General features: G+C 46.1%; 1 protein-coding gene and 1 long non-coding RNA gene across 2 annotated transcripts in view; one reads left to right on the plus strand and one right to left on the minus strand.

Moving 5' to 3' along the window:
* Positions 1-16,387, minus strand: part of doc2b (double C2-like domains, beta) — a 57,488-nt gene that overhangs the window by 3,857 nt on the left and 37,244 nt on the right. The window contains exons 3-7 of the mRNA XM_055514691.1: positions 14,081-14,155; positions 8,826-8,935; positions 7,131-7,257; positions 2,442-2,599; positions 300-381 (exon numbers count right to left, since the gene is read on the minus strand). Coding sequence (XP_055370666.1) covers positions 300-381; positions 2,442-2,599; positions 7,131-7,257; positions 8,826-8,935; positions 14,081-14,155 — 552 coding nt within the window. The remainder of the gene's footprint in view (positions 1-299; positions 382-2,441; positions 2,600-7,130; positions 7,258-8,825; positions 8,936-14,080; positions 14,156-16,387) is intronic.
* LOC129605139 (uncharacterized) lies at positions 12,959-14,252 on the plus strand. The gene is made up of 3 exons (XR_008696691.1): positions 12,959-13,336; positions 13,814-13,918; positions 14,039-14,252. It is a non-coding gene; the product is annotated as an uncharacterized LOC129605139 (long non-coding RNA).

Raw genomic sequence — 16,387 nt, forward strand, 5'->3', positions numbered from 1 at the left:
TGATTTGAGTAAAACATCGATGAAGACCATTAAAGAAATGAGTGTAAGATTAAAAGGCCTCATCTGACGTTTACATGGAATGACACCTGAGCTGCAGTTTGTCTTCACAGACCAACATCCTCGTCACATATTGAACCACGTTCTCTCTTTTCTTTCGATAAAAGAGAACCCGTCTCGCGTTCTCGTCTCCTCACAGTCGGCGGCTGTTGGTCGCAGTGTGGCTCAATGTCCCGCTGAAAAAAACAACTCGGGCGGTGGATGAAAAAAACAAAGGCAACTGCGGCGGCGGTGGCTCGTACCTCGTTAAACTCGGGATTCAGCGTCTTCTTTTTCACAGCCGTCTTGTGCTTTGACTTTTTGTTCTCGTCGGGCTTCAGGTACCTGTAGCAGAACATCAGGAAGGCTTGTTACAGAACGCTCAACACGTTCACTCCCGCCTATTTTAGTGAATGGAGAAAACTATGAAAAGAAAATTGAAGCATTAGATAAATGACATGATCACCTCATTTCACCTAGAATACATATTTTTCATGTTCCACAGGTGTTACCCGTTCTGTCCTCTAGAGGGTGCTGTGGCACCGCCCTCCTTCACTCACTCCCCTGCTGCACCTCGGCTCCTGACTTTAATGGATTCTACACGTGTGCGTTCATTTTTCCAACTGATAGACGTCGCTCTGTCATCGCCTCTCCCTCTCCTATCGCGACTGAAGTCCAATACACGGCGAGTTCAACGGCGTCGTTTTATTTTAGTGTCTTTTTGATGAGATCACAGAGTTGGAGACGCCTCGCTTCATAATAATAGTGGATTATCATTCGACTGATGCTCCCACTGCTTCGCAGCGGCGCAGATCCCTTCTATAAAGCCCACATCTCCAGGTTTCTGAATATCAGCTTTTATGGGTTTGTTCTTGTTGGGATTTATTAGTCGTTCCTTTTTTATTCAAGTTTAAATGGGATTGATAAAACAGGGGGGACGTCTCTCAGCATAACGCAGCACAGCACAACAGTAAAAGCCATATTGAAGACTTACTACATTGGATTTTATTAACTTTGGGCGGATTCATCTAAAAACTGTCGACTGAATGTGCCCTGTAAAATATGCAACATGCAGTAAACACATTTTTGACTCATGGTGGTTATTTGTCCACGGCCAAAAAACACTTTATAAATGAACGCGGAGCCGGTGAATGTGCATTTTCAGGCTGCACCGCTGTTTCCATTTCGCCTCATGACTGATGGCTCTACTTCCGTCGGCCCCGTCACGCTGGCCGCTGTTCAGCACCTCCGTCCATTTGGCACGTAACGGTTTTGGGCAATAACTTTTGATGTGGCATATTCCAATGCACTGAGCAATTACAGTAGCTCGCCACCTCCCCGGTGCTCACTAGACCCACGCGGGCTTCAATTTCCCTGGGCAACGCAGATACTTAAAGGGGGTCTAAAGTGGGTTATTGCGCGCAAACCTGAACCCCAGGGGGCATCGGCGCTCAGATGGTTGTTGATGAGGACATCGCAGCGAGCCTAATTGTTAGCGAGTAGTAGTACTGACCCGCAGGCGGAGCGTCAAAAGCAAACGGGAACGGAGCGCAACATAGAGGAATGGTGTCACGTGACCAAAACAATATCTAGTCGCCCGGCGATCGCCAGATCGATTAACAAATCAGCTGCTCGTAGAGGAGGAGCATCAGCTCGTGAATCCCGACTCTCCGGCAGAGTCGACGCTTCTTTTATTCTCTCACACGTGAGGCAGTAAATCCATTATCTGCCGGCGTGTCCTTCAAGCTTCAGGAAAATTTTCTCAGCCTCCGACTGTTGTAAAAAAAAAAAAAAAAAAAAAAAAAAAAATCCTCTTTCTCCCCCGAAACGAGTTGCACTTTCGTGCTCGCCACGTGCGCGGCGGAGTCGGAAATTAATTGCACTTTCATTGCCGAGCCAGATGAAAGACTTGGGAAATGTTCAGATGTGATGAATGCGACTCTCCTCCCGTGCGGTGGCTGCGTTTCACGGTTAGTTCTACCTCTGCTGCTGCTGCTTCCACTGCCAGACAGTCCATTTCAGCATCTAAGCTGCGTGTTGTCATTGGAAGCAACACCATTATGATGAGCATCTAATGTTTTTGGTACCTCGTGATTTAGTCATATTAGTGCCACATAATAGCTTTTAGTCTAAATTCTGTAATTTTACATGTTAGCGTCTCTAATAACCACAGAATTGGAAAATAATGTCCGAAGTTCATCTCTTAATGGAATGTGATTTGCGCTAATAGCAAAGTTATTTCTATTTAATCCCAATTTAATTAAAATTTTTGAAACAGTGTTTTGATTTTGCCAGGACAGAATGACATCATCATAAGATATTAATATGATGGGTTCTGCTGCTTTGGTCTGAATGGGCCGGATTTCGGCCCACAGCCATGGATGCTACACAGACACGGTACTGACGTCTTGACGTAGGGGTCCGAGAAGCCGTTGGCGTCCATGGCGGCGAGGTGAGCGCAGCGGATGATGCCCACGACCAGGCAGGACTTCTGGGTGTTGTACTTCAGGGAAATCATGATCCGTCCTCTCTCCTCCAGGGATTTGTCTTCAGTTTTGTTGACCTGCAGAGGTAGAAACGACAACATTCAGCCCCCAGACATTTAGTCATTTCCTTTTACTAAAACATTTTTGCCGTTCATTTCATATTTAATCCTTTTGATCTTGAGTCCATCCTGATTATTCTATATTTGCCAAATCAATTGATTGATGACTGTGATAATATCCAGTTTTCACTAAATGCTGCTCTTGATTTCCCTTAATGACTTTCTCTATCACGTATTTAATCAAGTCTTTCAGAAATCTTTATTTTTATGTGAAAAAACTATTTTGACATAGTAAGTCGAGCCTTTAAATCCTACTTTGCCTCCTTGCGCGTGTTGAAAATCAGCCAAACATTGATTGGCTCATTGATGCCATCTCCGTCGTTGATGTTGAGTTAATTGCCTCATCAAAATTAATTGGCCATGCTCTTTAGAGACAAGATAAACATCTGAACTGACACATGACGCGTGCGCCCGATTTCATTCCAAACGCCACGTCTCACTGCCGAGGAGAACGTCAGCTGGAGAACGGAACCACTCGGGTCATGACGTCTGGAGGGTTCGGTATCAAACGCGTCACGGCTCAATAAGAGCCAGAAGGGAGAAAATCCTCTGAAGCCGTTTCCGTCGCTCACGTGTGAATCGCTGTATCAGCATTAGCAGATAACCTCAGGGCCACGCTAACACCTGTAGCATCACCTCAGGCCACACATGGCACAGATTTGTCCCCTTGAATGAAGATAAGCCCGGAAACCAGATAAAATCACTTAAAGCACCACGAGAAAACAGTTAAATGCCACAAAAATAGTTAAAAGCTAAAATGTCTCCCACCCTGGATGACACAGACTGTAAAAATCACCATCTACTAGACTTTTTAAAGTTGGCTTCAGGCCCACTTGACCATAAGACTTTTCATTTTTTTAGTCCAGTCCAGGCTTTTCTGAGCTTTGTTTTCCTCTCCTGCTACGACTTACTGTAGAAATGCAATTTACCAGCCACAGCCCCCCTGATTGTGTAAATGTACGCGGCACTTTCCCACAGCTCAGCATTTTTCTCAGCCTCATATGGAGTCGAGCGCCTATCGTTCACATCAGCGGGGGGTGAAATGCACAGGGCCTTAAACCGCCTCCGTCTTATCAAGGGCCACTTGGAGCTGCGCAGGCCTGTGGAAATGCAGGCGCCTCTGTTCGTTCTGTTCGGCTCCCGCTGCTGCAAATTGACGTTCATCCGTTTGCCTGTCTCATTTCGGGACTTGCGGTCTTCAGCCAGAACTTTCAGGAGTTTATCAGATTTAGCGCGGCTCTCTCCGGAGCCACTAAAAGCTTCGTACACAGAAGCAGCATCAGGCCTCAAAGCCCAGAAACTGCTTTTGCTCTATAAAGCGGGTGGATTTTACAGTTTCCAAATTTAATGTCAGAGGAATAGAGGAGAGAAATGATTTCCATAAACAATTTAACAAACAATTTCCATTTAAAAGCGCTGAATTATCAGCATTATAAATATGCTTTATGGCAAAATTGGTGGCTTCAGAGACAGGAGTGAACGTCTATGAGTCACTTTGAATAACTAATACCCTCAACGTCCTAAAGGTTCAGAAACAATATAGAACCGGCAGGAAAGTGTCTGCACACAGACGCCGTGTCTTCATCGCTGTAGGAGCCAGTGCGGTCCAGCAGCAGCCACAGCAGGAAACTAATCACACATCTCCAGGAACTGAATCACAGGCGACCGTCATAAGACAGTTGTGGACTAGTTTTATCTACACGACTCAGCCTCTGCCTCAGTTTACTGTCAAATCCCTTCACTGCCGTCTCGTCTCCGGCTGCTTATACATTTTTTGGGCCCCTTTGGGTCGTGTCAGCCTTTGTGTCTCCTATCACGGAGGCGCTCTCTGGGGAGCGCGCGACAAGCCGAGGGGCTGACAGGAATACGAGAGCACCTGTAGCAGGGGGGGAGGGGGGGGGGGGGGGGGGGGGGCGCCATACACCAGCAAAGGTACTCTGACGCAAGCGATTAATGCCTAACGCCATTATTAAGAACAACGTCTGAAATCAACGTACACAAACAAGTGTGTGTTCAACATTTACCAGCTAATTGCGCCATTGGCTGAAGGGAAGCTAAATGAAGATTGGCTAAAGGACATCCGTTAATTGAATTTAAGGCACGGTACAACCGGACGGTCTAAACATCATTTATAATGAGCGGAGCTGCAGCGCGAGCTAATCAAGAGAGGCGCACGCCTTCGTTGTCTCATCAGCAGCAACAGCCTCCGGAGACGAGGCTGAAGGAGCGCAGGTTACGGCCGGACGGACGTCAGCTCGCGGGTTCAGCCTGCGGAGAGAATGTCTTCTGTTGCCTGTTTGTAACAGCACAACAGCAGAGATCAGCAGGGGCCGAGGGTTGAGATCAAGGTGGAAATCAAGTCCGTCCTCATGACAGCGCGAATGGAATCAGGGAAATCCACAGTGGACGTCTCATTTTGAGACACAATCACGGCAGTTCAAAATGCAACCTGATGATTTATCATATAATTAGTCATAAATATGCAATTAGATATGATAATGGCTGGAAGAGCTTTGACTCCTCTGCTTCCAAGGCAGAGAAAACTACTTTTAAACACTGCTTTACATCCATATTAATGAGACGAGCCCCGTCCAAAACAATAATTACACCCTGCCATTTTGGAAAAATGGCAACAGGGTGAGCAACACATTTCTGCTAATCTCTTACACTTAAGCTTTTCATTGTCCAACGGAGCCAAGGGAACGGATGAATGTATCAGAGACACGGATCCGGGCTTCGCTGCCAGACGAGGCTGCCGGCGGCTCCTACGCGCTTCAGGGCAGATTCAGAGACAAGAAACGGGTGATCGGCCGCAAAGTTTGCAGGAAACCAACCAAAAAGGCCTTTACATTTGTATTTGTAGACATGGATCCCTATCGGTGCCTACATTTCTTCTTTGTGACAGGCTCATTGCACAGGTTTTCCTGGCTGATCTGGACAAAACCATCAACAAGACAGGCACCGCTGCAGCTGAATGAGGTGATTAACTGGTCGGTGCTCTTCTCCCCAGTTCAGCCGACGACATCCTGACTTCACACAGAACTCCTTATCCTCCTCGGCCTCCTGCCTCCAGCTCTCTGCAGCTGTGCTCTCTGCCTTCGAGCATTTCATGCCGAACTGTGCTCCATCCTCTCAGTCGGGGCGAGATTCACGACCGGGTGGTCCAAAATAGCAAAGCGGCCCAAACTGAGAGAGCGTGGAGAGTTTAAAGCAGCATCTGCTCTGGGAGTAGATACAGAGAATTAAGATTTGAAGCCTCGACTGTACACGGTCCAAACCGGATGCAGGCCGTGGTCCCAAGCAGGTCTAACTTTGTAGATTTGGCTCTAAACATCTTCTAGTCCAGTGTCATCATGTATATTTCATGGTGGAGACTATATGGAAATAGTCCCATTTTAAATGGTACGAGGGGCCATGTCGCAAATCGTTTTCCCTCCAGTCATGATTTCATGTGCAAGAAAAGCCACAGCTACAAACATCAGAACTGCGTCTGCGATTTCTGCTGCCGCTCTGACGCCGTGATCATCGAACAACAAATAATATCCATTATACACATGGGAAATATGGTGATTTTGAAAGCAGGGCATGTACTTACAATGAATAAACCTTGACAAAACCAGGGCCTGCTCGGTCGAATGCACCGCGGCCACTTGATGCCAGTTTTGCACGAGCGCGTTTCCTATTGTTTCGGACGCTGTTTCACGCTCCCACGTACGAGAGGAGCGACCGGGGTTCGTCGCTCCGGGCGCGAGGCTCCCAGGATTACACGGCGTTGTTCTGTTTTAAACGATCGACTGTGTAGGCAATCGGAGGAGGGTGTTCAGTCACAGTTCAACGACACTCCACTCCACTCCCATGCTCTCATAACACATAATCCACTCCCGCAGCACAATCATGTGCTCAGAACCCGGCTCTCCAGCTCATCACGTGGATCCTTATGGATGATGTCATTCCTTTATGCATCGCGTCCCACTAAGGCTGTAATAAGGCTTTAACATATAGCCCCTGATGAATTACTCTATACAGTAATATATTATGGATTATATCATGTATAACACCTACTGTGTTAGTCGTTTTAGAGGCAGAAAGTATTTAAGCATTCGGGTTCTATTTCGTGCCACGTTTTTTCCCCAGGTACACATTTGTACACAATGGCTTGGATGCAGTATTTAACCACAGCATCGGGCTTTGATGGAGCCGTTGGCATACAGTAGACCTCCCACGTGCTCAGGTAGCTGCTCTATTGTTCAGCTTCGCCTTCCACTGATTCCCTGATTGTCGGTTTTTGATTCCCTATAAGTGTAAACACGGGCCAGTCTGTAATTAGGTTAATTAGCCAACACAAATATGAGATGTTTGCTGAATATGGAATACAGTACACAACTAGTACTTGTATCTGTAAAGTATTAATCAGTGTGTTTAGTAAAACAATGAACGATTAATGCGAAACACACTGCAAATCAGCGACATACTGCAGCGACAGACTCACCGGTAACTGTTTCTCCAGGCAGTTGTTGAAGTTCTTGAGTTGGTTGGGCTTCAGCTTCTTGAGGGGGATTCGAGTCTCCCCGATGAACTCATTGTGGCGGAATTTGTCTTCATCACACACTGAAATCCTGGGAGGAGGAGAAGAACAGACCGGGCCGAGAACGTGAACTGAGAGAGGAGGTTCGGAGCCGCAAACCCAGTGATTTCCCATCGCCCGCCGCCACCGGGACCCAGTTCTTACCAGAAAACATAATCAGTTCGGCGGAAAGTGTCAGGTTAAAAGCATTAAAAATCATTCACAACATCACACAAGATAACTGGATATTGACAAGCTGAGCAGGCAGCTCTCACACACAATACACTGAGCTCCGGGTTTTACTTTTCAGAGCGGAGGTCCATTCTCCTCGCTGCCGTTTCAATAAATGTGAAATGGAAATCAATTATTGGTGCGGGTCAATGCGGCTCTCAGCAGACCTTTGTCTTGAGTAAATGCGGAGCGCCGGCGCGGTGGAAGTGTTCACAGCCCCGACGCGACCGACCCGCTCCCATCGCCACCTCGGGCTCCTGCTGTGGAACGCGAGCTACAGGTGCTTTTCCCTGCATAATCAGGCGCCCTGTGGAGGAAGGAGTAGCCCAGGGTGCAGCCACGGCGCCGTAGCACTTATTAGCACTAGCTTATGGGGACGCTGCGCAATCAGAATAATGAAACTCAGCAGAATAACGTCGCCGCGACACGGACAGGTGGTGCTGAATTCAAATTTCAATTTACACAAAGAGATGAGTGGTGATGCCGGGAAACGCGGGGGCTTCTCCCGCTGCCTATTGTTCCTCGACAAATGGGTAATGAAGACACTGTTACGGGAATGGATTTGTTTTGTCTAGTGCGTCGACGAGCGTCCGTCAGATCACACCTCTGAGAATTTGCTGATACCAGACCTCCATTATTTCCTTGAATGCAGCGGGAACACGGCAATTTCTTCCACCGCACTGCAGCACAAAATAATCCCAACACACTTGCGGAGCATTGATAAGGTTCCCAGTGAATCCACATGTATAATAATGATTGAAAGTGGCAGTTTAGTGCATATTATCGACACATTTTACCCTGATTTGTCAGCACTTAATGAAGGATGCACTATAGAGGATGGAACTGGACCCTCCACTGCATCCAACCCAACCATCACTGCCTACTTCCACCGCTTGGTCGCACCGCGTTAACGCTGTGAGCTGTATAACGGTGTCATCTCTATCATTTCTGCTGTGTATCGCCGGGTCAGGAGTCTCCTGGTGAAATGCCAGTAATCAACACGGGATGAATGAACGCGTGTGTCGTTTCTGGGTAAATGGCTGCTGGCAAATGGAGGCGGCGACGCAGCGATTTGCCTCAGAGCCCAGAGAAGAAAAGCAACTGTCCATCAGATCAGATCACAGCTGCCTGAAAATGACTTCACGAAGCATTTCCAACAGATCCACCACGTCTCGGGCTGGAATTTGTCAAAACAAAGTCTTCCCTCATTTTAATCCTCATTAACCTTCACCATCTTTTTCATTTTCATGCTCCTGTGCTTATTTTGCTCACTACTCACTTTTCTACCTACAGTTTTATTCATTTATTATTCTTCACCTCCCATCTTTTCCATCTCTCCTCAGTTCATTGTCATTCTGGACACACATAGACACATAACATTAATGGTACCTGAGTGTTTTTCGGACCATATCCTCATCTGTGATGCCATAGTAGGTCAGGGTCTCACTCCAGACAGGGTTAAGTGTGTTGTGCAGTGTCTTGGTTCTAAGTTTATTGGCCTGAAAGACAAATGGTAGAAGGTGGTTATTGAACAGGTCTTAACATCAGGACCGGGGAGCTCATCCAAATGCTGTTTGCCATGGGGGAAATATTTGCCATTGAATTGTTGCCTGCAGGCACAAAACACAAGCTCATTATTACGCATGGAACGCTGTTCAGGACATTTACCCGGCAGACGGCCTTGACGGGGATAATCAAAGCGATGCTGAAGTTAAAAGACAGTCACAGCCCAGGTCCAGCTCAGCCTGTGTGTGTGTGTGTGTGTGTGTGTAAACAGTACGTTTAAGAGAATGCAATGTTCCAGTCACAGACCTCTGCCAGGACTCACGCGCACAATAGGAAAAAAGGAACAGAACAGGGCTCACATCAAATACGCAGAGTTACAGTATGGGCTGAAATGGGTTCTCGCAGAGCAATAGACTATTAACCCAGTGTTTCTGTGCGACATGTGTGTCTGGCTAAAGGCCAGGCTGTCAGATACAGTCATGGGCGCAGGTCTTCTTCTCTGTACGTGAAGCTGGAGCGCTGTTGGTCATGAAAGAGCTGCTGGTCTGTGCTGCTGTGGCACCGTAGGCTGGACGGGATGCTAAGCTCGCTTAAACACATCCCCACAACCGACGCTGCACTTATCTCGCAGGAGTGGGATTGATATTGATCGGCTCTTATCACACCTGGGGGGTGTCAATCAAAAAAAAACAACATCAACAAGACAGTGGAAGCCTAGAAATGAAGACCCTGGGAATAAAAAGGGGAAAAATAATTACAAAGCTCAGAATTTTACAATCTGTTAGACAAATACCATTTTGTGTTATTCTCTTGACCTTTAAATTTTAATCTAAACTCCGCTGCCAAGTTGAAGTAGGTACAAGCGTCCGACGCAGCTCCACCAGCAGAGTCCTCAGAGGATGAGGACGACGGGGCCGCGTTCCGACGTATGGGCGAACGCGTGCGATTCCGCCGAATCCCGTCAATTAGCAGGTGTGGGGATTTGCAAGTCTAATGGCGCCGCGCGGTGAGCCTCTCGCTGATTGTTTCTTCCTCAATCAGTTGTTGATTCCCGCAGGAAGTGTGCTGAACGTGGAGCGTTCAAAGTAATGATGATTTAACGGCTGATAGCCACACTTATTTAAAAATGGAAATAACAATTTTACCCTGTGATTTATTTGAATGATTAAAGTCGCACGCTTTCCAATGATTATTACTTTCTCGCTTCTTTCTCCCCTAAAATAAAAGCGTTTTTTTTCTACATTTCTAAAAATAACAGGATAAAGACAAAAATATTTAAATAGCATATATAATATATATTCTGAGGATATGAGCAGTTCCCCTCTACCAGTCAAGACCATCACGATCCAACAAACCTGTTGTTCCAGTTTAGTTGTTAAATTGTATTTGAGCAGATTGGTTTTCTTTGATTTAGTATTTTTCAGACCAATGCATCCACATCTCACATTATTTTCAACAACAGTTTAACTAAGCCCAATATTCTGCTCATTGACCAGCGTTTTGACCCTTGGCTAAGCAGAACCTAGAATGAAAGGTGTCAGTGAAAAATGCAAATAAATAAAACAATAATAATATATAATTCTAGAAATAGCACACGCAGCACATATCTTTAACATTTTATCGGTCCTCACCTTGATCATCACCTGATCATATGAGGTAGATTCACATAATTCATATATTCCTATAGCATCAGCTCCGGCAGCTTCTGTTCTCATCAACAATGTGACCCTGAAATAACAGTGTTAATAAAACCAAATGGTACCGTAATTTAGTCTGATTATCAGGCCAGGATATAGTTCCGGTGGAGGAATTAATTATATTTTAGATTGGTATTTTACCCTAAAATAGGCAGATGTATAGAGTGACTTCAGAATTAGCGGTGAGAACCCACCCTGTGTAATTTGTGTGTAATTACATAGCTCCTTCTCAGGCCAATTACATCTCCAGTGAAGCAATATTTCACTCCAGCTCAGACACATATGCATAATACTCCACCAAGAAAAGTAGATCACCACACACAAGCCAATTTCCAAACATTGCTGCTGTGATGAATATTAAGAAGGGGTTCCTCATATGTGAGCAGTGAGCACTGTGTTTGTAATGCAATTCCCCCACAAATAAGTCAATGTAAGGCACAGTATTGTACTAATTCATTCAGCTACTTCATCACTGTCTATTAGTGAGGGCCTCATCCGCCGTGAAGGTCAAGGTGTTGTTTGTAACTAAGTGGATTGTTGGCAGGATGGCAAAAACCTAGAGGTGGGCCAGAATTTAAATAAATACCAATGAAGTCGGTTGAAGCGAGGGTTTGATACAACAAGTGCATCATTGACACGTTAAAAATGACTTGGAACGACAGCTGTGTTGAAAGCAATGGATTTAATTGGTGGGAGAGATTGTTTGTGATCAGAGGAATGATTCACTAGCATCAGCTGGAAACCAATGGGCAACTGGTGTCAGTCAGTCAGGACAGAGGTTTTTGCAGCTTGTCACAGTTTTATTTCCCAGAAAAACATTAGCTACTAAAGAGATAATACAGGGTTATAATTGTATTTCTTATTACTTTATTAGCCAGAATGTGTAACTTAGGGCTGCATTTCCTGTTTCCCTACATTATGTTACACAGCGGGTTAGGCAACAGAACCATATCAATATTAGGATTAGAGGATGGATGGTTTGGACTGCTTCAATACCAAACATTATCATTTTACAACAGTTTAATCTCTTGTGATTACAGACGTCTCTTTGTGTGTGATTGTGGAGCGGAAAAAAAGCAGCAGAGCGTGAAACTTCGCTTGTGATTAGAACGCGAGCAGAACTTATGACCTCTTTAGTGGGGCCTTAATGAGGCTCTTAGACCGAGCCAAATGATTATTTTGAGATCAAGCTGAGAGAATATGAGAGCAGCGAGGAGGTGACGGCATCTTGCTTCGCTGGCAGGAGCCTCTGTGAGGCCTCCTAGTGAGAGAAGAAACCACATGCTTCTGAGGTGACCAGTCCAACAAGCTAATACATAACAGCTGAGTGAAGAAACCAGCACAGCAGAACAGATAAAGAATGGAATAAACAGCTAATATCAATTAATTAATCGTATGATGTTTATAAAACATAAAATAAAAATTGTTTTCGTCACTATTTTTGACTCCAACCTGTAAGATTGTGTTCATGATATTCACAAGCAAATCATTTTCTCTGCAGATTGAAGAGTGTACAAACATTCCTCTAAATTACCAAAGGCAGATACAGCTCGGGCTGCGGGAGGCCGCCTCTGTGTTTACTGTCTAAATGGCAGTCGTTCAATAAAAATACACTTACTTCGCTGAAAGGGACAAATTATTTGAATTGTTCCCAGAATAAACACTCCAGTCTGCTCGCTGCCGTCGCTCTCGAGCGACTCCACGGCGAATGTGTCGCAGAGACGTGGCGACAGATGATGTCGACAGACGACGCGTCTCACCTTTAACTGATGGGATTATGCGGCAGGAGCGTCGGGGCTCGCGCCCGCTGTAAGCAACGCGCTGATGTATTTCATAGACCGAAAGTCCATGTGTGCGACAGTCATGGCCCCGCTGTTTCATTGCAGCCATCAGACTTTCTCATTTACTAAATGGCTAATTGCGTATTCTCATGGTAATAATCACAACTCATCCTACTCCGCGTCGCCTCTAATTAGTCTATTGGTAAATTTCAGGCATCGCGACAAGGCGGCGTCACGTGGGTCTTCACACGCGGCAGCGGGCGATTTATTCCAGTCAGATATTGAGAAAAGGAAAATGTTATTAACACTGGGTTTTGCAGCAATTAAATCCACGGAGTCTGAGAAAACCGGCCGCTTGTGCACGGCTCGCGACGCTTCTCCTCCGTCGCCGCGCGTCCCACCGCACCGCGCGTCCCACCGCACCGCGCATCGCACCGCACCGCGCGTCCCACCGCACCGCGCGTCCCACCGCACCGCGCGTCCCACCGCACCGCACCGCGCATCGCACCGCAGCGCGCGTCCCACCGCACCGCGCATCGCACCGCACCGCGCGTCCCACCGCACCGCGCGTCCCACCGCACCGCGTGTGAACTTTGACCGGGGCTGTGCTGACCTTTGTGAGCGCTGCGAGCAGATTATGGAGGGAGCGTTTCCCGAATGAGACCGCACAACAACAGCCTCTGCCCTTTTCCCAAATGACCCACGGTGTCCTGCTTGACGTTAATTAAGGAGTAGTTATTCTGCGGCCATTGGGGCCCAACGCGGCCCCAGTTTCAGCTGCAAACGCATCAAATGGAAGTGGAAGAATGTTTTCCCTGGCATCAGTCACTTGGAAACCTTGTTGCCATGAAGCCGTCGCGTTGCTACGCAGCGAGCCTTGTTTGCGACGGGAGCGGCAGACTGGCATGTTGACACTGTGAGCATTCTTGATAATCTTCTCATTACAACATTAGGGTTTTGCATGATACTCATCCCATATGTCATTGATTGACAAATGACAAATGATTGACAGGAGGATGTTTGTGCAGCATGTACCCTGCACATTGTTTAATGTATTGCCACTGGTGCATTGTGACTAATAGAGCCCCATTTATTTTCAAATGACTGTAACTTAGAATAACTTAAAACGGCATTTGTTTTCAATTGACCCACAGTAAATAAAACAAAGCATTAAATTCATGGTTGTTCAACCTTTATTTAACTAACAGATGAAGCGCAGGCATCAAATTGGCCCGAAGCCAAAGCTGATGTTGGCAAATGCGGGTTTTAAACAATTACAAAGTTCAGATCAAACGAACGAATCAGATGAGTTTGAAAGGACGGAGATGTGAGTCAGGTAGATGATAATCACGACGCTTTAGCTTTCAGTAAGCTCCTTTTGTGGAATTCACAGAACTTTAATGAAAGGATTAGCGCAACCTCAAGGCCTTCTGACAGACGCACGTCCTCACATCAAACAAGCAGTGGAGGAACCTGAGCTTTAACAGCTCCTATGCAGGTGATGCGTTAGCAAACGCACTAACAACAATGAGCTGTGTGTGTCAGATATAACCATGATCAATATTTCCTATTCCATAGCTCTGAGTGAATCAGTATAAACATATACGCTTGTTCACAGATAGTAAATGTCATGAAAAGTCAACGTTAACATGATACACACCTTACTGGCACCGGGCAGGAGGTGCAGCTTGACGTAGGGGTCGGACAGTCCGTTGTGGTCCATCGGCTTGAGCCCCTTTAGAGGAAACAGGCAAAGAGTCACGAGGTTCATAATGAGACCCAAAATCATCAGATCAAATGATCAAGAGATAAAACGACTGTGAAATGTTGCACGGGACGAACCTGAGTAAAAAAAAAATAAAGTCTTTTATCAGGGAAACATTTTTACTGTATTTGTTTAAACGTGCTACACTTGTTGCACATCAATGTCTGATACATTTAGCACCAACTTGGCTGGAAACGCTCCACGAGAAAGCCTGAAGTGAATGGAGGGAAAATAAAACAAATAAATAAAGGCTTTAAATTCTTCAGAAGAGCAAATCAATGGGAGTCATGCAGGATGTAAAGGTCACGCACACAGCAACCAAACAAAACAACATGGCGTGGGCGGCCTCCACGCTAATGCTACAGGAATAAACACAGGAGCTGGAGACTGGGGAGACTCAGTCAACATGTGGAGGACGCTGCTAAAGTTGTGGCTGTTTGCTTCGCTCCAACCTGGTGGTGAAGGGATTACGTGGGCGGTCGGCTCCTTTTCAGGTAAAGAGCACGTCCACAGTGTGGTCGCGTTTGATCTGTGGGTGTGAGCCTGTGTAAGGCTGCACATTCACAAATCACAGGTCAGTGAAACTTAAGGAAAAAGGGTAAAACAAAACCGGAATCTAACAAATCCAAGAGCTCTGTGCCTCAATCGCATTAAAATGTGAGGTCTGAAGGGCAGAGCATCGGTACAGTACATGTACATGAACAGTAAAACTGCTGATGCTCACGTGCTCCCTCTCTCTGACTCTGCACAAAACGAGCTGAAGGTTCTTAAAAGATGAGGCTGTGTCAAACGGAAATCCACTGTATTCCCTGAACGGACTGATTCAGAACGTTTCTCCCTCTCGTCTCAGAACGTGTTTGGAGTTTAAAACCCGGCCTTGCTGCAGCTCAGTCCAACGCGTAAATGAGCACCGTGAGCGAATCGCCTCCTTAATGTTGACAAGCTGCTGTGGAATAAGCAGGATAAAAGTTCGGAGACCCTGCGAACACGGATTACATTCATGAATGGGTATTATCGCTTACAGAAATCACCTGAAACCTCACCAAACATGACCTGTAAGCTGCTATTTGGGAAATAAATCTGTGGCGTGGGATATTTCATTCATATTTGATGCACTTGAATCCACAGCTGACAGAAAACTGCCACGAAACAGCCGTCCACACCGACGAACACCATAAGTAAGTTGGTGCAAGATCAGGCTGCGGAATATTATAATCAGCCGCTGGAGCATCTTAAAATGTTGATGTTCGTTGACCTCAACCCACTTCACGGAGCGTCAGAAGAAGATGTTCCAGTCTCACAGTCCACAACTTGTTTTAAATTCAGCTCCTGCAGAAAGTGCAACTATTGTGCGATCAATATTTCACATGAAATCATCCATCGCGTTCGAAACGTCAGAGGCATTTGCAATATTTATCACCTCCACCTGAGGGTTTAAGAGCAGATGGGCCTCACTTGTGTTTGACCTCTGCATGTAAATACGCTGGAAACATAAAGACCCCATCGTATGATGAGTAACAATAAACTGTGAAACGCATCAAGCAAGAAGAGAGAACTCCTCATTATGAGAAGTGACAACGTTTTAATTGTTTCTTGCCTTTATGGTTCCTCCTCTAATGGACTGAAAAAGGGAAAAACAAACCAAATATGATGTCTATTCACCCACAATTTTCAGACTTAATAGAGGCGCTCGGCGCAAAGCCCAGCACTCAGCAGGAATTACTGGCAGCAAAATGACACACTCAACCGCGCCTCTAAAAAGGCAACGCGGTCTCTGGATCCCGGCTTCACGCAAAAAACCAGCGCCACAGTCATTTCAGGCGAGTCCGATACAGATCTGCGCGTTTCGGTGCGACGCGTTCGTTGGGGAGATAAAAAAAAACAAAAAAAAATGGAGGCCGCGCTCTGAAAGAAGCACTTACAGTAATTTAGCGAAGGATGAAGCGGGGAGGATTTTAATTCCGGTTAAAGACACATGCGCTGTGGAGTGTTTTGCAGCCTCTCCGACAGCGAGGAGCGAGACAGAGGCAGACGCCTCTGTTGTCTGGTGAAAACAAGGCGATCCCGCCGCACTAACAATCACTTTGCAACCTCAATCTCCGCGCAAGCTGTGACCCTTCCACGGCAATCTCGTTTGGAGAAGCACTGAACACGTACAGGACTCGGCTATATATAACTTTCTCAATCTGAAAAGCAAACATT

This window comes from Betta splendens, chromosome 14 (genome assembly GCF_900634795.4).
Source record: "Betta splendens chromosome 14, fBetSpl5.4, whole genome shotgun sequence".
NCBI lineage: Eukaryota > Metazoa > Chordata > Actinopteri > Anabantiformes > Osphronemidae > Betta > Betta splendens.